Below are 24,797 nucleotides of genomic sequence, written 5' to 3'. Positions count from 1 at the left end.
TTTGGGTTAACCAACATATTTTTCGTGATAGCTGATGGTTTATCTTTTATGTCCAGTTTACAATTTACAAAAATGATTTAGTATTATAGAATGTGAAAAAAAGTATTTTAAATTACGTTGACGTATTTCTAAACACGATTATTAAAGTAGGGTCTTTAGGCCGATCCCAGGGAGTATACAGTGGAAGGCCGCCACCAGGGTGGTGAACGTACAAAGGCAGGGTGGCGCTGGTGGTGAACGTACAAAGGCAGGGTGGTGCTGGGTGGTGAACTAGCAACGCTAGACCACCACTGGTGGTGAATTGCAGAAGGCAGCCGCCTTTCTGTGTATTAATGGTTGACGGTCAGCTCTATACCCACATCCGGAAAAGAAGGGTTAGGATCCTGATTGACAGTCCCCGCTTTTCGTTGGGTGGAGAACTAACAAAGCTAGGACATCACTGGTTGTGAACGTGTAAAGCTATAGAGAGTAGTGAGTATGAAAAGGTACAGACTCTACCCCGATGAAATGAAAGTCTTATAAAAGGTAGCAGCTTTTCTTGGTACTAATGATAGAAGGTCGTACAGAAGAGTTTTAATCCTGATGGACAGTCACCGCTTTTTCACTACCTGTATGAAACGCGTACATTTCTCGGATACTATCGTATACGTTCTACGGTACGAAGACCGTGTAAATTACAAATTAAGAAATAAACAACATTTTAATATGCAAATTAGATTTAAATTTGAACCACTTATTTCCCCGGTATTTTTAAAGTGGCGAATCAGTGTGTTAAATGTTACAACGGTTGTGCAATAACCTTGCGTTTTCCCACAGTGGTGACCTAAAAACCACGACGCAATATATTAACATATAAAGTCGAGCGACCAGAGTGGATGACCATTCAAACTCGAATAAGTTTCAAGTCAAGAAGAATAACCCAACAAGAACTATGTAAGTATAATCTTTTTTAGGATTTTAATCCTTTTTCTCTGGGGTAAGGTATGTACTTTTTAATTACAGGTATAAGAAATCAATAGTCGTTGATTTTGAAATTTTTGATGGGCGCACCAAAGATGAGAAGCCGGAGAAAATAGTGAAAGAAGCGTCAGCATGCTCGGCCGAAACTACACCCCGGGTCGCATCGTGGTATTTTCTCCCGCCGTACAGCTGAACCGATCTACCTTCCCGTACTAAACGACAGAACACCTGGGTAGAAAAGAACGTGCACCCCCTACAATAAATTGGAAGAGTGTATGCTAATGGCTACTCACGGCTACGACCGCGTATTTTGTAAAGGCGAGGAGAAATGTGTATTTTTAATAAAACTAATACACTGCGAAATTATAGATTTAAATGGTGTAGGGTGTCCGAAGGTTACTCAATTAGACGAAGACGGACCCATTTTTGAGTGTCTTACCCCTCACAAAACGAACTTTTTTGTAGGAATTATTCATGCGCTCTTGAAAAGAGTACATTATTTTCCGAGTGGATGTATAAAAATATAGAATATAAAAATATGCAATTGGTAAACGAATAAAAATATTTTGAATTACTACTGAAAATTTTATTTTATACATATTTAAAAGCGAATTGAAGATTGTTACTAATTCTTGCGCAATGTAATAGTATAAATAGCCGAGAAATCCTGATCGAAAAAGCATTCAAACGCATTCAAAGATGGAACCAACAAGCTATAGGTAAATATATTTTCATTTAGAGATTATATTTTTCGAAAACGTACTTGAGTGAATGCACTAAAATTTATTTTTATAGGAATAAAAAATCTATTGTTATTGACTTCGAATTTCCGAATGGACGTAACGGAGAGATAGTAATAAAAGAGTCACGGTGCTTTGGTCGCATTTTAGGGTACTTTTGGTCGATTTTGTTTCATTTTTAGTAGAAAAGCAGATAGAAAAACGAAGAGCCGGAACTATAATTTCAAGCAATGCTTTTTCCCTGTTACTATGATCATCCAATCCTCTCTATAATTTAGTAGATACAAGGTTATATCCAGTTAATGTTAAAAAACAGGATTGAAGGTGCGGAATAAGTAAACGTTAACTGAAACACTCCGGTAAAACGATATATATTATTCCTGGCGGGTATTGAGTTTACTACGATATAAGAAATAAACATTATTTTAATTTGCAAATTAAATTAAAATTCGAACCGTTAATTTCCCCCGGTATTATTAAAGTGGAAAATGAGTGGTGGTAAATGATACAAGGGTGGTGACGTAAAAATCAATGACGTAATATATAAATATACAGGGTGTCTCCATTTGCTCGATCAGGCCATTTGTCTCAAAATGTATTTATGCTGGGGTTCAGAAATTTTCAGGGTTTATTTGTTAGGTATGGAAGGCTTTGCTTACTAAATTTCAGAAAAATCGAATGATTTTGTGCCGTTTTGGAAAATTTATTTTTTCACCGGTAGGTGTCACGCAAAATGTTTCAATAGAAAAGTTGTAGGGCATAGTCGAAAGTGTAAAAATAATTTTGGTTCGGTTGAAAAAGACCTATTTTTCACTGAGTTTGGAAGCCGTGGGAAAAACAATTTGTACTAGCAGGCAATAGCCTTTAACGAATTGTAGGAAACATGCATTTCAGTTATAAGATTTCGAAGAAAATAAACAAATAATAATTAGCCCAAGTGACATATTTTTAATGACTTCTACAAAATGTTTTCAAAAATGCCACCTTCTGATGCAATGCACAAATATGCACGATGTTGCATATTGCGAAATGCTCCCCGAACCATTTCTGGAGTCACCCGGTGACATGCTTCGATGATACTTTGTCGTAAATCTTCAACGCTCGTCACAGGTGTTTGGTATACGTAATCCTTTACGAATCCCCAAAGAAAAAATTTGAGTGGTGTTAGATCAGGGGATCTTGCAGGTCAACGAACACGACCAGTTCTTCCGATCCATCTTCCAGGAAACTCGTCGTTTAGATATGCAACCACGTTATGATATTAATGAGGTGGCGCCCCATCTTGCTGGAACCAATGTTTAAAATTGATGCTGGCATTTCCTCCGCCAGCATAATCAAAGTAGATCCCTCTAATTCTTCTGTTTTGAAGTACAAACAATTGTAGTAACCATATGCTTACAAAATTCAAATCATAAAAATGTCGAATTATTGTAAACTTCAGTTATTGACTCGATATTTAAATTAAACTTATTGTTATATTTAATTTATCGACAATCTCTCTCTAAGTTATGGAGTTCAGTTAGGTTAATGGGATTCTTCGGGACACTTTTTTTTCTCCCAAGCGCGCGTGTGTTGATGATTGACATAAAGGGGAAAATGTTGGGGATGTGCGAGGAGAGTGGTTTCTACTACGGATTATCCCAAATACATCAAGAAAACTTTTCACTGCCCATCTCCCGTTGTTCATCGGGAGCTAGCGAACACCCGATGGTTTTTCCACAACAGTAGATTTAATCAACGAATTTTGGTGTCACACTATTTTTAGTATAAACGGCTCGTAAATCATGGAAAATACATGGTGTCATTAGGGTATTTCTTACTACTTAGCCTTTGAGAATCTTATTTTTACAACAAATCCATACTAAACGTGTATAAAAGGGGGGTTCGCGATAACCAGAAGGAATATACTCGGATTATTTTGACGATCATCCAGTAAGATTGTTTCTCTATCCGAAATGGTAGCCGGAAAAATTCCATTAACCACGGAATGGTTAGATTCCATTTCTAACCACGATGAGGACGACGATGACATTTTATTTTTCGATTCTTCGATTGATGATTAGCAAATAAGAGTAAATGATTATATTACACTTTATAAACTAACCACCGGTAATAAGACCTTATAAGTTGAAAGATGACTTAGGGCTGTAGTGGGGACTTATTATTATGTGTGATATTTACATTTGATTTGAAGGTTATTATGTTAACTATTACTTCTTTAACTTAATAAGTGTTTGAAATATATTGAACTTTAACAGATTCTCTGAAAGAGTGTTTCTCAAAACCACTCATTCTAGGAAGTTGCTCTGCAACTTTGTGTCTTCAAAAGACATAAAAAAACTAGAGTTTCAAAATTTAATTGACAAGCTAAAATCCGACGACAAAGATGCTTAAAAAACTTGGCATCCCTGCTGAATTATATTGTTAAAAATTCTGAAATATCTTGTTGTCCCAAAAACTACAAGGCTTTTTTAGAAAGTTTATCAAAGAATTTAGCAGTATGCGCAACATTTACCTCTTCAGTCCAATTTAATAACGATCTTGCAATTAGGCAGCAACCTGAAGAATTGAAAATTTTGTCACATGAATGCCCTGTCCTTTTAAATTTAATTTGTAGTAAAATTTTTTAAATACTTCCTCGAAATTTAAAAGAAATAATCAGGGCTATTTCTGATGTATCAAAAGCTTGCTTTCCAAATAAAATTTTAAAAGAAACTGATTTTGTCTCAGTTGATGATTTATCAGAAGAAATAGTGAGACTGTCTTGCTTCCCAGCAATTTCCAAAAAATCTAAAAGGGCCATTTGTCGCTGACAAATCAACAGATGACAAGTTTTGTGAAAAAAGACTTTTCGGGGAAGCATGCAATCCTAACCCCAGGAATATTCACCATATATTGCGAGCATGTTTATTACATTGATTATTTTCACACTTAGGTGGCTTCTAAAAAAATTTAGTGCCAGCGAATTTTAGCTCTTGATTAACCATCTGAATATTTGTTACTAAATTTAAGCAACATAAGACTAAAAAGCGTGTCAACTCTAATTTGCGCCTTTCAAAAAATTTACTGAGAGCTCGTCTCACCAAAGACCACATTTTCTACTAAATGAAATAGTACCAGCAACAATCTTTTTGGTCTATAGCCTGACATGCTTTCTTTTAATTTTACTTACCCTCAGAAATACGTTCTTAAATCACTCACTCGGTGGCGTTAGAGTGGTAAAAATTTCAGATTTTTATGACATTTTTATTTTTGGGACTAGCTCTCATTAAACAAGATACTGTTCTTGCACATTTTGGATCTTATATGTTGGTTTTGATGTTGGCAATATAATTTAAATAAAATGTATTTAGGGGTTTGCTATGGTTTTCAACCCATGCACAAGTCAGAAACGGTCAACATACCATTCACTATTTAGACCATTTCTTTTACCATTTATGTGCTAGATACATTATATGTGCTTGCCAGTAAACGACTATACCATCAAAGAGTTTTTCTACCTACACTATTTAACAAAGCCCATTCATACTAAAAATATTTCATTTCCTTGTGCAATACAATACAGGGACTATTAATTCTTTGTGTTTTACCAGTTCAGAATCATTTTCTAGTTTCGGTTACCTTTAAGCATACTCTTAGTGTGTACTTTTGCCCCGCTTACCTCCCCAACTTCCTATCTTCGGCTAGTGCAAGGCAAAGGTGGGACCTGCAGCAATTTGCGACGACCTGTCCAACCTGTACCACCTGCAACCTGCAATTTTTTCTGAAACCAATGATCTACCCAACCTGCACCTGCAGGCAATTTCACCTGTCCAACATGCAACCTGCGCAGGTAACCTACAAATCACCTGCAGAAATACTAATAAAGACCAATGTAGAGAAGTATTAATATATATTTTATTAAGGTAAATGCTAAAGAGTAAGCAAGTAACATTACCAGTGAGAGTTTCCCAGTGGTAATGTTTAAAAAGACATATTAAATATTAACTGGTCTGTTAAACACTTGACGTCTTAACCTGCAAAGAAAATAATCATCCAATCTCGCCGGCACAGTAGCAATTTAATTCTTAGTCTCCAAAATAAAACGTATTTTACTGCTAAGGCCCACCAGTGACGAGACAAGAGTCTAGAGTGTCAAAAACGAAACTAAATCCAAACCGACTTTCGGAAATTGATGTTAAGTCGAGGCGTGCCACCCCATGGAGAGAGTTAGAGGCTGCAGCCTGCAGCCTGGAGCTGGCGTGGAGACAGTAATGGGAAACGTAATCCGAGAATCTACACATTTCAATTATCACCGCGGTTTATTTAGCGAAGAGAGGCACCAGTTCGTCACAACATAGTATACATATTGCATACTATGCATACTTGTTTTCTTAGTTCTTTTATGTTGCGGTACAGCTGACCTTATGGCAGGTTGGAAGGTAAACCTGCAAATCTGCGATAATATGATCTACCCAACCTGTATCTACCACTCTTTTCACCTGTCGAACCTGCAACCTGCAAAAAATATTTTCAATCTTGATCTGATCTGACCTGACCTGCGCAGGTTGCAGTTATCTGCTGACCTGCACAGGTAATCTGTACAGTTCCCACCTTTGGTGCAAGGCATCCCTTGAGAAATTTCAAATGAGAAAGAAGTTCCATTTGTTTTCCTCTATGAACATGATCTACTCTAAAGCTATCTGCTATTGCGCGGTAATCCCTAAGTGCACAAAGTTGAAAATCAGCCATTTTTTAATACAGTAAATCATTTAAAAAACGTTAATTCCTTTAAATAACATCCATTAATATTATAAAACTACATGTATCAAACAATTGCATTTCCAATGTTTGGTTTTTTTAGGTCCAAGAGTTATTGTATATGACTCTGCTTGTGGGCTAAAGCAATATAGTTTAAATAGGGATCCGTTTTTTTAAACACTAAGTTTCTAATTTATAGACTTCATTGGAAGAACCATTCTGGTAGCTTGTATGAATTAAAATAAAACCAAAGTTGGGCTGACTACGAGAGACGTCGGGCAAACCGACTTCTGACTTTTTGTGCTGATGGGGAAGGTTAATTCCAATTGAGATAAAAAAAGTTGATGTTTGTATTTCTACTTGACTTTCAAATCCACTTAAATTGTGCACACTTTGCAGTTAGGAATACGTGTGTCGAAGCTACACCGACATTTTTTTTTAATTCTTGGACTGGAAAAATTTAATGCTAAAAATTATAATCTATATACAACTAAAGATTCGAATTCCATAGCGTTTATTTTTGGAAAAGCAATCTAAAATAGCATGGCCTTGTAATGTAGTTCATAAGGTCACTGTCTTAATTAGAGTAAGCAGAAGAAAAAAGGGGGGAGTACGCTTCATGAGATTTGACCCCTGTAAGTGGTCATATTTCCACGCATAAATATCAAAGCTATATTTAAGAAAACTTGTTTGAATTGGATTGATAAAAATTTACATTGCTTAAACCTCAAGACTAAATGGCCCCTGAGCCTATTTCAGTAGATTAAAAAAACTACCAATGTGGCTTTTGCTCATTTTTAGTAAAATAGCTTTTTTAAACTGTTTCCATCTGTGATGTTTTATTCTAGAGTCATACCGAAAGGGAGAGCTAGCTAAATTGCGAATCACCACATAATGAAAAATGATAACTCGCGTGCTTAAGACTACGGAATAATTATAATCGAATCGAAGTTATATTGAAAAAGTAAAATATTATTTAATACAAAAACACTTAAATGGTTGAGAATGGTTACAAACATTTATAAATTTTTCCCATGAGCATAGAATGTACAGTGATGCTCGCTCTATTTTAAAACCACAACAGACGGAAAAAATACCTCTTTTCGTCAATTCGTCCCTCAACTTTCTTTATACAAAAGCCCGTAAAATACCCCCGATTTCCAAGAATTTTTAAATCGGTCGGCCACCTGAACTTTTTCAGGTCCTGCCGACATTCAGAAAACAAACTGACCAAGGAGATTTGAAATATTTCCAACTGCCAGCTCGCCTCCGTCAACCCTAGAAAAGAATGCCGTATTCTCATAGTATTTGCACAATGGCTCTGCGTTCGACCACAAAAATAATCCCCAATATCCTCTTTCGCTTAAAAGCGAAAGGGTAGTAAATACACAAAACAAAAATTTAACGTTACAAACACATAGAGCACTGATATATAAACGTCTCAACTCAGTGACGGCTAAAAATACTTGACACAATTAAAAAAATACAAATCCGCACAAATATCAACTTCCTATTAGATTTACACTCAAGTAATAACGGACAAACGATTAAAATTTTGACACATATGTTTACATCATCCGAGATTTCCTTCCATATCATTTCGGTGTCAAAATCTGAGAAAAGTGACATCTCGCCAAAGTGGGGACAAGATGGGTACTTCCTCCTATCTTCTTTTGGAGCAAACTAGTGTTATGAAATTCCAGATATTCTAGTGTCTGGTATAAAAATTCTAACGAAGCTTGAATATTTAATTTTTTTCTTTATTTAATTTAATTTTAAAGGCACACTTATTTATGTATTAAATTGATGTTACCTTAACTTACTTTTCCACCACCCAACGGTAATTATGCCCACAGATTCAGAATGTGAACCTTGAATATCTACCATTTGAGAACTCAGTTACAATGCGTAGGAGGGTGGTGACAAGCCCTTCGTGCCACGCTTTCTAGCTGACAGCTACCTACACTAACTTTTACTATTAACCTCGTTTTTATGGGAAATAGAAACTGAAATTCTCAGGGGAAAACTCTTTAACCAGTGGAAAGGGAACTTGCAAATTCAAGCTCCTTAAATTTGATAGCGCTATCAATCGTAATGTCATGGTCTAAAATCAAATAAAAATAACTAGACAAAATTAATCAGTCCTGAAAGGCTAATACACTTAAATTTGTTATAGAAATGCTAAAAGTCAGGCGCAGCAACTTCCTTAATTTCGTATACGAAAATTATCAACATTAATCTTGGAATACATGATTGCGTAGAGGAAAATTTCACGTGACAACAATTTGTGTTTAGAAGATTAGGTTTCATATTAAGTAAAAAGGAAAAAATAGAAGAAAGACAAAAGAATAAAAAAAGGTATTTCTTAACTTTTCATATATGTCTATTGATATTCATCACATATTAATCAGGTAGTAACACCGTCTGTTTGGTTGTTCAGTTCATAAATCATATTAAGGCTTAGGAGTGTTTTTAGAGTTCAATGTGAGTGCATATGGTTGTGAAATATTAAATAATTTGGTTAAATTTGTACATTTAAATTTTATAAAATCCAAAAAATTATATTTATCAGAGATGATGTGGAGCTAAGCACCATGAAACTGATCAGACATTGTAAATAAATATGTTTTTTGTTTTATAAAATTTAAATGTGCAAATTTCACGAAGTTATTTTATTATTTCAGAATCATATAAATCATATGTGTTCTAAATAAAAATGGCCGATGATCTTGATGGAGTTGTTCTTTTGTTAATTTATAATCATTATAATCAGCGAGGATAAAATCCAAGGCACCACTGTTATTGCTGGATTCCAGGCTACAACGCGAAGGAGGACGTCCGAACCGTTCAATTTAGGACCTCCAAATTTCTCACAGCTATTCTTATGGCACAAAGGCAGGGAGTCGCGCTATTTTCATCGATTTCCATTTTGGGTTAAGTTATTTAATTAAATAATGTTAAAAAGCGATTCGAAATCTGTATTTTTGCCCCTGGAAAGGTGCCGTGAATACTGCAACCTGCTTACACCTGTAACGAAATCATCCGTTTTTTAATTTATTCGACTAGTGTTTATTATATCTAATCGTTAGTGTGTTTTTGTGTATATCTATTTGTTGAGCACAATATTCGGTACATTTTTATCGTGTTTCTAGTATAAATAGCGGAACTTTACCGCTTTAAAATCAGTCTACTCAACGTTTCTTCCTTATGTAACTTGCGACTCAGTCGTCAAATAAAAATTGTTGATTTTTAAATTCTACCTTTAGTTATAAATTCAGTGCTAGTTAGGACGTCTTCAACCTACTACGCTTCATGGTGCTGAAACCCGGGAGTATTTGAAATAAAGAAGAATATCTATTTGTCTGTTTGCGAGAATCCAGTAATTGTCTCGAATTAAGCTGCAACCATTCAAGGGACCATGGATGGATTACAAAAGTTACAAAGAAGCAAGCGACGTTGAGGGGTCTCGTAACTAAACTTGTGAACAAGATTAGCAAAGTCCTTGAAGAGTTGGAGACAGAGCCAACCAGATCTGAATAAGCGAAATATGAACTTCACCTAGAAGACAAGGAAAGGAAACTGAAAGAAGTAAACTCGTTAATTTTAGACCTTATAACTGACGAAGACGAATACGAGATAGAGATTCCTGAAGCTGAGGACTGGCCAGATAAGATCGTTACCCATAAAGCTATGTGTCAAGAACGAATAAATGAGCTAAATGCGAGATCTACAGTTCCTTGTCGAAATAGTTTAAGAGATAGCGAATCATTTCCGTCTATCAAACTTCCACGAATCAGTATAGAAAGGTTTAACGGAGAAGACGAAACCAAGTTGCCAAAATTCTGGGTGCAGTACCATTCAACGATTCATGCTAATCAAAGTATATCTGAAGGCGACATATTCAGCTATTTAAAAAGTTACCTTGGTGGAACTGCCCTGATGAGCATCGCTGGATTACAGTTCACCGGTGAGAATTACAAAACGGCCATTGACCTCCTGGAGAAGAGATTCGGCAGCAAACATTCTCAGATCCAAACGCATATGCAGGAAATCGGAGACTTGGAACCAGTACGACGATCTTCAGACGCGAAAGAGCTGAGAAGATTATTTGATTCCTTGAACGTCAGCGTGAAGAGTCTGGAGTCTTTAGATTTGAATCCAGCAGCATACCGAAGTTTCATCATACCAATTGTCACCAAACTCCTACCAACAGACATGGTGTTTCGATACTCACAAGCCACTAGAAAAGACGAAGTGGAAAGTCGAGAGCGGAGGGTGAAATTGAAAAAGAACCATCCACCTCCGAAACGAGATCTTAAGGACAGACCCAGAAATTCTTCGAGAGATTATCAAGTAAAGAGAACCATCTACCATCAACATCCGCTTTCAATACGACAGTCCAGCCTCTAAACAATTCAAAAGACTTGAAGTGTATTTTATTCCAAGGCTGTCATTCCATAAAATCGTGTAACGTATTGACAGTATCGAAGAGAAGAGGGATCCTGCAGAACGAATCGAAGTGTTATGGTTATCTTCGAAAGGGTCATAAAGCCCGGTTCTGTTGAATGAAACGAGTCACTTGCTCAAATTGTGGCCAGCGGCACAATCATGTTCTATGCGAGAAGTTGTATCCAGATGTCGAAAAAGCAAAGCCTCCTGAGTCTGAGGGGTGAACCGATAACACGTCTACCAATTTGATGTCCGCTATAAACAATAAACATCCGAGTAATGTCATTTATCTCCAAACCATTTGGGCCAGAGGAATTCACAATAACAAAGAAGTAGTCGGTAAGCCATCGCACGTTCCTACTAGAAAGCATTCCACTAAACTGGGCCCACCATGTATGGGTAAAGAAAAAATAAATATCCAAGCATTTGGAGCTGATGTACAAAGAGTCGAACGCCAAAGAGTCCAGTTGAAACTGAAAAAAATTCACAATTCCGAGACCACAAATATTGATGCATTAGAGATGCCAAAAATATCAGGAACTATTCTAAGTCTTCCTAGCCCACAAGTAATCGAATTCGCGAATAGAAAATGTTTAAAATTGGCTGATGTCCTTCTGGGAGTGAATAAGCCTAACATGGAAATAGCACTCTTGGTAGGAGCTGACCTTTACTGGCAGATAGTGCGAGGGAAGATGGAAAGGATCATTTCATCACTGATGGTCATCGATACTCGACTTGGCTGGTCTCTCATTGGACCATCAGACCCGAAAACAACAATGGAGGAAAGTAACGCAGTAACTTTCGTCTAGGAACCAGATGAAGAAGAACGCATTTCCGAAAACCTGAAAGCGATCTGGGATTTGGATACCTTGGGTATTGTGGAGACGTGCAACGATAAATCCGACATCTATGAGTCACTGAGGGAGCAATTTAATTCAAAGATCAAGTATAATGGGCAACGCTATTCAGTTGGTCTGCCATGGAAGGAAGACGCCGTACTGGAAAATAACTATAATGTCGCATTTCAAAGGTTTCAATATCAACTGAAGAAATTCCGCAAGGATCCGATGTTGTTTGCCCAATATAACGAAATAATTGAATCTCACCTTTCCAATGGTATTGCAGAACGAGCTCCTGATAACGAGATCTTGGGAAGAACATTCTACCTTCCACACAGAGAAGTAATCAAGCTGGAACGTTCACCAACCAAGATACGAGTCGAATTTGACGGCTCAGCTCACTCCATCGGATCGTTGTCACAATTGCCTACATCCCAGACCAAGTCTCAATGTCGATCTATTGGGCCTCTTTCTTAAATTTCGAAAATACAACGTTGTTTTCACCGCTGACGAGTAAAAAAGCCTTTCTCTTGTTGGGACTGAATGAAGAAGACCTAGATGTAACGAGGTTTCTCTGGGTCAAAAAATTTCATCTAGATCCAGAGAAAGAAGAAATCGTATTATTACGAATGGCCAGTCTTGTTTGGCATCAACTCAAGTCCGTACACTGATAGAAAAACTGTAGAATTTATAGAAATATTTTACAGCACCCGTTCTGTATTTTTTTTAATACAATACTGTACTGTTTAAATTACTATATTCAAGAAATAAGTATTTATCGTTGAATTGTACATATTACTATTTGTTTATAGTAAAAATTAGAGGTTTGTTTCAGATATTTGTAATAAAGGACCGCAATGTAGATTCTATGGTAGAAATGTTATATATTGTCACGGGTAAAATAATCAGAACCATGGCGTAAATTTATAATCGACGAGGTTTATTTAAAAATACAATTTTACAAAACATATAAAATAATACGCGATGGGAGCTAGGTTTTATCAACCTTAAACTCAACCCAGCAAGGATCGTATTGGCTTTTTCAGCCAGAGCACGTATCCCCGGTTACTAAAGGCGCTTGGCTTATTCAGCCAGTGTCGTCTTTCATGGGCCGTAGGTGAGTCCCCTCCACTCCGGCGGACCTGGGCTTTTATACCCCTCGGTCCTTTGTTCAGGCCGGTCGATGGTAGCGCTAGGACGCGCCGGCGGCCACAGCCGGGATAATAACCATTGGTCCGGCTTACGACGGCAGCGTGTTGGTCCGTGCCTACGCGACAGCATTCCCGTTAAAATAGCGCCGTCCCGGCGAATATAAATTGAAAAATCATATATATATATATATATATATATACTCGCGACTTTGAAAATGATACATAAAGAAAAATATATACAATAGCGACAAATAAAAATATACACTCGTGACACATAAAAATAAACACTTGCACTAGTGATGATAAAAACTGTTTAGCAGAGTCGCGTAAAACCCGATTAGTCAACAGTCCAATGGGTGATAGCTATGTATAAGTGGGAATCCAAAGCATGTGAGAACACAAGACGCAAACCACGTTATATATCGAGAAGGCAGCCCTGTAAGTCTTCCACGGTCAGAGTGAGTTGCAGTGTATCGAAACCGCAATCAGACGCAGCCTGGCTAGGCATCTCGACGGCGAGTTGAGGAGCTAGCTGTGGCGGTGACAGCGGGAGCAAGCCGGTCGCGGCAGAGTCGGACTCCGGTGACGACTGTGGATTTGATCGCGGTGTGGCGACGGCAGGCACTGGCGCCGATTGTGCGTTAGCGGCTGCAATAGCACGGCGGTTTCGACGGCGAGCGCGTTTATCCATGTGGGCGATCAGTCTAGGGTGTAGAGGATCGGTAACCTGGTAATGGCGAAGCTGCGTGGCATACTTCTGATTCCGTTGTTTCCGAGAAGCTGGCATCATGGAGAGTCACTGAAAAATTAAAGATGGCGACCAGCAGAATTCGAGGTTAATAACAAAGGCGGTCTGGGGATTGGCGATGACGGAGAGAGCGTCGAAGACCTGGTTCCCCAACAGCTTGACCGGGGGGCGATGTAATCGTGGGGGTTTGTGCAGGTGTGAAATTCCTGCGTAGCTCATCTTCGAAGCGCACTCGCCGGGTGGTACCAAGGTCGGAATCATCCGCTGGACTAGTCGAAATTTTATCGAAAGGGGTGGCCAGGTCGGAGTCTGCGAGTGCAGCGGCGGGTTCGAGGCTGCAAAACTCTTTTTCTACCGGTGCTGCAGCGAAGCGAACTTTCCGAGGCGTAGGTGTTGAAAATTCATCTAGGAAAGGTTGACGCTGAAAAAATGGTTTGAGTCTTTCTACTGAAACCAAATCTTTCCGCCCACCGTCAGAAGTGCATATTTCGAAGGTATTGTCGGCCGTTTGACGAAGAATGCGATATGGGCATGAATACGGATGCAATAGCTTCTCACATTTGCCAGGAATACGGCGCGGAATTCTAAGAAAGACCAGATAACCCTCCTGGTAAGTAGGGTTACCCCGTTTTTCGTCGAAGCGGATTTTATCTTTGGCTTGGGCTCTGTGGTGACGTTCGGCGGCTATGACGCGTGCTTGTTGAGCGTACCGAATGCTTTCAAATCCCATCTGACTTTGCCTTGGAACTACCGTCGTCCGCCGTACAATGTCCAGAGCTAGGTCGGCTTCGTACCCGTGTAGAAGGTAGAATGGCGAATATCGTGTGACGTCGTGAATCGAGGTATTGTACGCGAAGACTAAGTGTGGGAGAAAACGGTCCCAATCTCTATTGTCCGAGGAGACATAATGAGCCATCATAGTGGCCAGCGTTTTGTTGAAGCGCTCAACCATCCCATTGGTCCTTGGATGATACGCGGTAGTTTTTTTATGGCTCACGCTGTACAGGCGCGTTATTTCTCCGATCATGGAGTTGAGAAACTCCGTACCGCGGTCGGATATGATTTCTTTCGGGGCGCCAAAACGGAGTATGACATTATGCAGGAAAAACTTCGCGACTTCTTCCGTGGTACCTCGTGGAATCGGGGCGGCGACAACAGTGCGCGTACAATAGTCCGTGCATACGAGTATGTGTTTATTCCCGTCTAAGGATTCGGGAAAAGGACCAAGCTTGTCGATGCCAACTCGTTCGAAGGGTTTTGATGTTGGAGGAATCGGTTGTAAGAGACCGGCTGGCTTGTACGGGTATAGCTTCTGGCGTTGACACTGGTCGCACGAACGAACGTAGTTGTTGACATGACTGAGAATTTTTGGCCAAAAAAATCGTTGGCGTATCCTCTCCCAGGTACGTCGAAGACCAAGGTGACCGGCCGTGACATCGTCGTGTAGTGAGTTTAGGATCGTGGACCGCATTGGTTGAGGAGCGACGATGACGAGTTTGAATCCTGTGTCGGTTTTTATCCGTCGGTAAAGAACGCCGTTATACAGTTCAAAGCAGCTCGCGCTAGGGCAAAGCTCCTGGATGGTGTGACCGGAGGGTCTTCGAAGAAACGAATCAGCTCCGCCATGTAGGGATCGTCGAGTTGCAGGGCGCGAATATCAAAAGTCGTGAGGTCAACCTGGAGTTCCGGTGTCTCGAGGAGTAGAGAGGTTTCGATGGATGTATTGGGCTCGTGGGGTGCCCGAGAGAGAGCGTCTGCATCGAGATGTTTCCGCCCACTTTTAAAGCGAATGATAGGGTCGAATTCCTGTAGAGTGAGGGACCAACGAGCTAACCTGCCGTTGGGGTTCTTGACGGATGTTAACCAGCAGAGACCATGGTGATCAGTCACAATGGAAACTTCGCGTCCGTAGATATAGGGGCGAAACTTATTAACCCCAAAAACTATAGCCAGACATTCCCTTTCCGTGGGGCTGTAGTTTTGCTCCGCCTTGTTCAAGAGCTTCCTAGCGTATGCGATAACTCGCTCTTGATTGTTTATTTTCTGTTTTAAAATGGCGCCGACGCCGTAAGCGGACGCGTCGGTGTGGATCTCGAAAGCCTGGTCCGAGCGTTGATGTTGAATGACTGGGCTCGAGATGAGGGGCTCTCGAAGAGTTTGAAACGCAGTGTCTACCTCGGCAGTCCATCCAAACTTGGCCTCTTTCTTCGTCAGATTTGTAAAGGGCTTGGCAACCGTTAAGAATCCGTGGATAAATCGTCTATAATAGCCAGCCAGGCCGAGGAATTGTTGCACCTGTAGTTGGGTTTTTGGAAGAGGAAAGTTTCGTACGGCATCCAAATTTCGAGGATCGGGGGAAAATCCATCTCCGTCAATTACGTGGCCCAGATAAGTGTTGCGGGACTTGGCGAATGAGCAATTACTGGTCGTAATTTTTAAGTTGTCTTTTCCAAAGCAAATAAGGGCGTCCTCAGAATGCCGAAGATGATCTTGAAAGGAACTGGAGAAGATGATAATGTCGTCTAGATAGGCCATGGCGACTTTCCACATTAATCATCCTAGGGCCTTGTACATAAGTCTCTGAAATGTGCTTGGCGCATTGCATAGACCCATGCCTAGTACGTTAAATTCGTACTGACCGTCTGGAGTAACAAAAGCGGTTTTCTCTTTATCCTCCTCGGCAAGTGGAACCTGGAAATAGCCGGAAGCAAGGTCCAGGGTGGTAAACAAAGTTGAACCAGCCAAGCGATCGAGGGTATCGTCGATTCGGAGAATGTCCTTCATAGTGATTTTATTCAGCCTCTTCCAGTCCGCGCAGAAACGCCAAGTACCGTCGCGTTTCCGGACGAGAATTACTGGTGCAGCCCAGGGGCTACAAGACTCACGGATGACGTTATTGGCCATGGGCTTTGAGACTTCGCCTTTCAAGATCTCCCTCTCCCGAAGCGACTTGCGGTATGGATGGGCTCTTACTGGCGCGGCATCAGCGGTGTGAATTTGATGATGGATAAGCGACGTTCATCCAAGATCGTGTTCTTCACGAGAGAAAACGGAAGCGTGGCGTTGTAAGACCTGTTGTAAACGCCCTCTCTGCTCAAGCCGGGTTATGTATTGTCGGATCGTAAATCCAGTCCATTTTCCCTTATTCCTTCGTTAATAGCGCGTACAACTTTTTTAATCAGACTATAGTTGATGACAAATCCGGCAGTGTCTTTTTCGGCTTCCAATTTAGCGACTTTTAATGAGATTTTATAAATGTAAGGTCGTTTTTTATAATAGTCAGCGGCTACAGTTTTTAATTGAAAATTACTAGTTTTATCCGTGATATTTTCTCAGTTGGGAGGCAAAATTACTTCCGACACGCCAACAACAAATTTGTCCGGTAGTGTTATAGAACGACCCAAGTTTACTTTAAAGTTTGACTGAGTATTTGCCGGATAGAGGTCGCTAGAGGCGTTACTCGGTAGAGTTACGTAAAAGTCGTCCATTTTTATAAAAAGAATGACGGTCTCTTATTTGGAGGGGATTCGAACTCGTGACTATTTTAATTTGCTATTTACAAAGTTGTTCGTCCTACCAAGTAAGCTACCGTCATCCCTACTCGGTATTCGTTTCGTTTCCTACACATTCTCCTTTCATGAAAGGGCAAAGCGGTATCTTTTCCAAGTGTCGAATGAGGGCTACGCTTTTCCAATCGGTTATGACTAGCGAACAGAAGGCGCACTTGACCGATACGCTGTCCGGTAACGAATAAAACCCTTGCGCGGCCAAGTCTGATTTATGTACACCTGGTACCTTCAAATTAACGAAACTCATTAATCGTTTTTTTTTCGAAAGAAATTTTAAAGGAATATCGTGGCTATTTACCGTAGCCATTTTTTCTTCGAAATTTACGTATACAACGAAATCGTCCCGAATAAAAATCTAGAGGCTGTTCCTCTAACAGCGCGCGGAGTAACCTAGCAACGGCGCATTCCCCGAGTCTCCCCGATAAACCTCTGCTCGTAATCAAGCAAACCTGTCACCACCTTAACAATGGAAAACGGGTACCGAGTATAGCTATGCGAGCCTGGGAATTCCTTTAAAGGAGTACTGACCCCTTTCGCGCCAAAACGCCAACCAATCAGCGCCATTTTGAATAATTTCGAGTCAGCCAATTAGCGCGCAGTACCCGAGCCGCGTAGTTACCACGTGGTCCCCGCGCTAAACAGCGCGCAGTACGCGCGCCACTCTGCGGAGGTCAATGAACCGAGGGGAGGAAAATGTTGACCCCCCCGCGCCACCTGCCGGAAGGGGGAAGGAAGCGGGGACTTCCGGTGCCGACCCCCATGTAACGCCCTCTTTAACGTTACGGGTTCTTCGGGAGAGCTAAACTTCCAGCCTTCTATCCTAAGCAACCGACTGAACAAATCGCTAGGATTTTTCTCTAGTATTACGTTACTATAATTGAGCACACGTTTCTGAGTTAAAAAAAGAACTGTACTCTACTAATTTATTGAACATAACCCTCTTTTCGGGGTAAATACTACAGAGCTTCTCTAAACGGAAGCGAACCTTTTAATTCCTTTTTTTGAACTGAATAACGATTACAATTTTTTTTCATTTATTACGTGCGCGCGTTAAATCTTAGTTTTAATCCTCGCGTGTAACATCCAATCTCTTTTTTATCTTTTATATTTCAAATCTACAACATTATATACATTTATTTATACATTTATACACGTTTTAATAATTAGAATCAAAATATCATGCTCGACTGTCAGATAACGAAAAAATGCGGGATACTTTTCTACACTCCCCCCCCAAAATAATGCTGCTATAATTTAGCATTATTTTCTTACAAATTATTTCGCGCATTATTTCGTTATTTCTAACGCGTACAGAAGAGAAACTGCGCGCCTTATGATATTCCCGTTCGGGATTCTAACTAAGCATGAGCGAACCTTTCCATCTCGTCCCCTTTGCGTTTCTGTAATGATTCCCACTTACGAAGATTCATTTTTGCCTTCTTCATTATTTCTAGTGCTCTTTTGGACAACTCGTAAGCCTCTTCGACATCGTCAGCACCCGTGACGTAATCGTCCACGTATAAATCTTCGTCCAACGAGCGAAAAACTCCAGTTTCATCGTCCTTGTAATTTTCAATGTGAATTTTGATCGTGGCTGCCAGTAAAAACGGACTGGCCGAAACGCCAAACGGTACTCTTTTCATTTGTAGTATCCGGAACTCATTTTCTTGAACTTGACCATCTCTCGTTTGAACCCATAAAAACCTAACGGAATTTCTTTCTTCTTGTGACAGACCAACCTGAAGAAATGCCTTTTCTATGTCAGCTATAACGACTACTCGATGGCTTCTAAATCGAATGATCAGCTTCAATAAATCAGGGTTGAGATTTGGTCCGCCGGATACACAATTGTTCAAGGACGGTGCGTTTTTTACGTGTGAAGACGCATCAAACACGATCCTTAATTTCGTGGTTGCGCTAGATTCGCGTGTAACGCCGTGATTAGGCATGAAATATGTGCCAACTTCGATTCTTTCACTCTGCGTTACTTCTTCGACGACTCCCAACTGAATTTGTTCTTCGATTATCTTCGAGTAATCTTCAAAATAAATTGGATCTTTCTTGAATTTTTGAACCAAATTCTTCATGCGTCGGATGGCTAAATTCTTATTGTCTGATAACATTTCCTTGGGTATCACCCATGGGAATTTCACGACATATCTTCCATCTTCAAATTTAGTTTCGCTTCGGAACTTTCCATAACTTCGTGTTCACTCTGGGTTTGGTCTTCGTTGCCCTTGATACCCAGGGCTTCAATTTCCCAGAAAGATTTCAACGTCTGAGACACCTCCGATTCGCTAAGGCCTATCTTCATGACGTTTATTTGGTTCATGTTAGTGCCAATCAGACTTGAAGTTATAGGTCCCTGAATGGCCCATCCTAACTTCGTTTCTATAGCTACTAGCGAATTGGCATATCGTTCGAACCTTCCAGTGACTACTTCATAGTAGGTATCCGCCCCTATCAGAATACCTATGCTTGACAACGTAGGGGTATTTTTACTTGGTTCATCCGCTAGCTGGTATCCCTTAGACCTCACGAAATCACTTATTTCTTCACATTTCACAAGAGTGAGCGCGTTACACAAATACTGATCACTTCTCGTGGATCCTTCACATTTTGTAAATCCACTCTCACGATTCTTCGTTTTGACTTCATGGGGTTTTCGTTCCCAAAATTCTGAATCTCGATTACTTGTTGACCAATTGTTGGTAGTTTCATTCTTTTAGCGACGTCTTCTCTTATAAAGGATGCCTGACTTCCCGTATCCAGAAAACATCTTACGACTTGAGAACTCTTTGAATTATTCGGATTCTTTACTGTGGCTTTCGCGGTTTGTAAGAACACTGTCTTCCGACAATCTACGAGGGACACCGTCTTGACCGAAGCTTCACCTCGATCTGGGTTTCGGATATTTTGTGATTGCGGCTTCTTGTTCGATTCATTCTGTTCACATATTGCAATGTTATGTTTTTGGTTACAGATTCTACAAGGGCGAAATCCAGCCCTACAGTTCCTCATACGATGTCCTATTTTCATACAAAAATAACATCGACTCGAGTCTTTCAAAAACGCCTTCTTAGATTCCAAAGTCAAGTTTGTGCAGTTGATTGAAGCGTGGCCGTCGTTTTTACAAAATATGCAATATGTTCCACGCTGAGAGATGTTAGTTTGCAGCGCGGCCGCACTTGCCACAGGTTGATCTTCGCGATCTTCAATTTTCTTCTTGATTTTAGCTGGTTTGGATTCATGGATTTTATTAGCCTTGGTGAGTTTTGCTCCTTCTTTCAACAATACGCAAGTTTCCCTGCCTTCAACCTCCTTCTGTACAAACTCCATTACCCTTCCGACATTCCAATCCGTATTTCTACCCTTCGCCATGCTAAATTTCAAACGTATCTCATACGGCAAACAACCGAGAATTATGGGACAGATCGACACTCCAATAGCTTCTATATCGACTCCTAACGCCATTAGACTCCTAATACTAGACTCGCAAGTATCGTACAAATTTCGGAGACCTGATAAGTCATCACAGCTAATTACTGATTCTACAGATAAAAGCCTCGTCATAAGCTTGTGGATAACCAAGTCCTTTCGTCCATATCGTTCTTTCAGAAGTCTCACGGCGACGTCATAGTTTTCGACCGATGAATTCATTCCTCCCAAAGATCTTTTGGGTTCCCCATCCAAATACGAGAGTAGATAATTGAACTTTTCTACTTGCGTTAGGGTTGTTCGAGCACCAATGGCTGACTGAAACTGGGACCAGAAGCCTGGCCACTCGGTGATTTCTCCAGTGAATTTGCTAATTGTAAGAGTCGGAAGTCTCGGTTCTCTCTTCGATGCCGACGCGGTCGAATTTACTGATTCTGCATCCGAGTCGTCGTCCGATTCACGAGTTGCCGCTTTCGGTCGTTTCTTCAACATCCTTCGAGCCGAGTTCTTTACAATAGTTATCTGGTCGCTGAAATCGCTGCACTCGTTCGCTTCATTTACGATGTCTGCATCACGAGATCCTGACATCAACATCATTATCTTTTCATGGATTTGAAGTAAGTAGTAGAAAACTAAATATGAACGCTTTTTTCCAAGATGGCCGCCAAGATGGCCACCAAAACAACCCCCCACCCCCCCAAAATATTTTCAAAAACAAAAATTTTTGTCCTTGGAAAAAGCGAAAATAAAATTTTAATTTAAATCTCACATTTCACCATGAAGATGATCTTTGACCTCGACGCCTGACACCTGTCCACAACCACTAAGCCTCGGTCTATAACCCCAACAAGTTTGGTCACGATCGGACAAGGTCGAACCGAGATATCGGCGGTAATATGTGACCCCACCAAATACTTCCACTTATTTACTTTTGATATCGTTTTTTCGTTTTTTTCGTTTTTTCGCCGTTTAAAATGCTAATTAGTTATTTTCGAGATGGGGAAACGAATTCGCGACCTTCGTTTTATACCCTTGGCGGTTTTGGCCCCACCCAAAATACTTTAATCAACTAAACTAATATAAATAAGTTTTCATTTTTCGCAAATATTTTATTATTTTAAAACAATGCTAGTTTAAGTAATCAAAAAAACACAATTGGTTATTATAATATTTAATAACTATAATATTTTCAATATATTTTTTTAAACATTTAACAAAATATGAAACACTACAAATAAAACTAAAATCTAACAAATTAAATTAATAAATAATAAAGAATTAAAGAAGGATATATAAATAATTTAAAGGCTGAAAAATATAAAAAACACAATGTTAAAAATATTTTAAGTGTATAATAAAAAATAATTATAATTACATCAATTCGTAGAAGGTATTTTTCCTCTTCGGTACAAAACGAGATGTCGGGTTGGAAATTCGGGCTAGAATTTATAAATATAAATAAATTAATCTATTAAAAATGAATATATCTAAAAAAATTTAACCACAAGAATTCTTTTTGTTGCTCTACCATCTCACGAATAAAACACTGGTTTTGGTCTTAATCGCTTCGGAAGTATATAGTTCGAGAATGTGTGAATTAAAACAGATCGAACGGTATGTTGTACAGTGCCAACATGTTGAATTTGATCTAACATACGAAGTTCAGACTTTAAATTCTTGTGATTCCACCACGAAATTTGACGAGTATTACAAAGATTATACAGGCTTTAGATGAAATTCACCAGACATCTTGATTCTAGATTTTTTTTGGTAAAATCCTTTACATTGAGATTTTATAGTTTAAGCCTGACATATATTTTTAAAATTTAAAAGTCTTTGGGAATAATTATTAATTTTTAATACAAGTAAGGTTAACTAATTATCCTTATCCTTCTTAAACAAGTTTTTATAAATTAATAAAAACAATTATATTCAATTTTTAAAAACAACCTAGTACAAAATGTACTTATACAATTTTCAGTTAATATACTAATCAATTACCAAAAACAACATAAAACATTAAAGTTTAACCGATATTAGTATAAAAAAGTACATAGAGTACATGAAAAAAATCAGAAAGAATAATAAATAATCAATGGTTCGTTTGATATAGGAGATAGATTGTAGCCCAGATGAACTTTGTTGAAATCGGTTTTAAACAAGAAATTTTCAAGAAATGTTTTAAATAATCATTATAATAATAATAATAATAATAATAAATATAAAAAACTAATATTAATAAAAACAAAAAGGTATTTATATCAGACAATTAATTTAACCAAAAAATTTGATATCTGACAAAAAAGATAAGAATATCATTTCTTGAAAACTTATTGGATAAAAAAGATGAAAACAAAGAATGTTTGCTATAGAAAAGAAATGTTAATAATCTCAGGTAGACTTTTAAGATTGCGGTTAGGCTCAAGGGTATATAGCGCAAAAAAAAGATAAGAATAATAAAATTTCTTGAAAATGTGTTGGATAAAAAAGATGAAAACAAAGGATTTTTAATATAGAGAAAAAAAGAACTTTACACCAATCCCAACATTAAATTAATAAAGCTAGTTAAAAAATAAAAAATAGATTATGAAATATTAAAAACAACCTCCACCGCCTGAATTAAATTAATAAAGCTAGTTGATTTGGAAAACATATTTAAAAAACACTTAAACTTTTTAAAATAAGAACATTTAAAATAAAAAATATAAAACATTTCAAAAATTAAAATCTTTCACCAAAATAAACAAATAAAAAAATAAAAACACAAAAAAGTCTTTAAATAAAAAATTAAAATTTTATAAGGTTTGAGTCCTATTTCAAAAAATAAATAGTTTTAGTTTTTTAAAAAATTAAATAAATTATTGTAAATACCTTGAGTCGCAGTTGGAAAAGTTGCCGACGATTGTTTAAATTGTGATTTGGTCGAGATAATATGCAACTAAAAATAAAAATATTTATTTTAATTATTGTAATTATTTTTTTAAAATTAGTATTCCTTACTCTAAAGTTGTAACTATTTTAACTTCTTGTCGATCCAAATCATTAATAAAAAATAGAACGATCATGCCTAATTCCAAACGGATGGTATATCTCGTTAGGCGAAAGTCAGTTGTAATTAATAATTGTTTTTTTCGAAAAAAGGAAACTTGTTGTAATTGAAAGAGTAACAAAAGGTCACGTTGAAGGCTGCTACGATTTTTGTGTTGATGGAACCATGGGATCTTATTTAAATTTTTATATAGGCGCATATGTTTTCCAATTAGGCGTAAAATTTCGTAAGAAAACCAGCCTTCAAGAGAGGATTGAGTGTGGAACAATAAGCCGTCAAACTCAAAAGCCTCGTGGGGACAGACAAAATTAACAGAATGAACGTCAAATAGACAAGAATTGTTATTGATTCTTCTAGAAAAAACCGAAGCGAAAACAGCTGGCGATAATTTGAAAGAATTTTTTATAAAGGGACAGGCAAAAACAATTTTTTAAAGGGATCTATTAATGCTTTACACTCAAGAAAGACAGTTCTCATACAGTAATTTTCAACTCTAATTGAAATATCGTTAATTTTAAAAAGGTTATAATTCCTAACTTTACGTAAAGCTAAATATTTTAGTGAAAAAGGGTTAATAGCGAGAGGATGAGAAATCTTACCAGAAACAGTCAAAACTTCGCGAGAGCCCATGGTTTATAAAAGGAATACGTTGAAAATCATGCTTTTATAAGAAAAAATTTCAGAATATTTAATTTATACATCCTGATTTTAACCTGTTTTAAAATCAAGTCAAAAGACAATTTTTTATCAAATACACCCTGCAGAAATATAATTTTATCCCTTCGTTTAAATTTTATACCTCGCAGAAATATATTTCTTCCCATAGAATTTTAAAACATCTAACCCTGTAATTACCAAAATTCTTACATCTATAATCGATTTTTAAAGCAAAAAAATATTAAAACTCTTAGGGCGTTGTCTTTTTTGTCACGAAATTAAATATAAAATCCTTCAAAAAATAATTAATAATTTTATATTTTTATACATGTCTACATATTTAAATTGTTATTCACAAACAATTTTAAATACCGTTTACATACTAATAAATTATAACTAGGTTCTATCCTTGTAGTATTAATCACTTTAATATTCAAGGTTTTATATTTTGAAAAAA

The 24,797-nt window shown here is 38.2% G+C and overlaps 2 protein-coding genes across 2 annotated transcripts; both read right to left on the bottom strand.

Moving 5' to 3' along the window:
• Positions 1-18,554: 18,554 nt before the first annotated feature.
• On the bottom strand, positions 18,555-19,319 carry LOC149945917 (uncharacterized). Its single transcript, XM_090170653.1, has one exon. It carries the CDS (start codon positions 19,317-19,319, stop codon positions 18,555-18,557), a length of 765 nt encoding a protein of 254 aa, XP_090026779.1.
• Positions 19,320-19,345: 26 nt separating this feature from the next.
• On the bottom strand, positions 19,346-21,231 carry LOC149945916 (uncharacterized). The gene is made up of 2 exons (XM_090170652.1): positions 19,891-21,231; positions 19,346-19,837 (listed from the first exon to the last, which is right to left on the bottom strand). Exons 1-2 carry the CDS (start codon positions 21,229-21,231, stop codon positions 19,346-19,348), a joined length of 1,833 nt encoding a protein of 610 aa, XP_090026778.1.
• Positions 21,232-24,797: the final 3,566 nt, after the last annotated feature.

The sequence above is a fragment of the Leiobunum rupestre genome, chromosome 4 (assembly GCF_980474605.1).
Source record: "Leiobunum rupestre chromosome 4, qqLeiRupe1.1.hap1, whole genome shotgun sequence".
Classification (NCBI taxonomy): domain Eukaryota; kingdom Metazoa; phylum Arthropoda; class Arachnida; order Opiliones; family Sclerosomatidae; genus Leiobunum; species Leiobunum rupestre.
This window is presented reverse-complemented; position numbering and strand designations above follow the sequence as displayed.

Excerpts from the sequence above, each read along its gene's own strand:
- LOC149945916 (XM_090170652.1), bottom strand. The coding sequence starts at position 21,231 with ATGATGTTGATGTCAGGATCTCGTGATGCAGACATCGTAAATGAAGCG. Across the intron at positions 19,838-19,890 it reads TACCAACAATTGGTCAACAA|AATCGTGAGAGTGGATTTAC; the intron begins GTAATCGAGATT and ends GTCAAAACGAAG.
- LOC149945917 (XM_090170653.1), bottom strand. The coding sequence starts at position 19,319 with ATGTTATCAGACAATAAGAATTTAGCCATCCGACGCATGAAGAATTTG.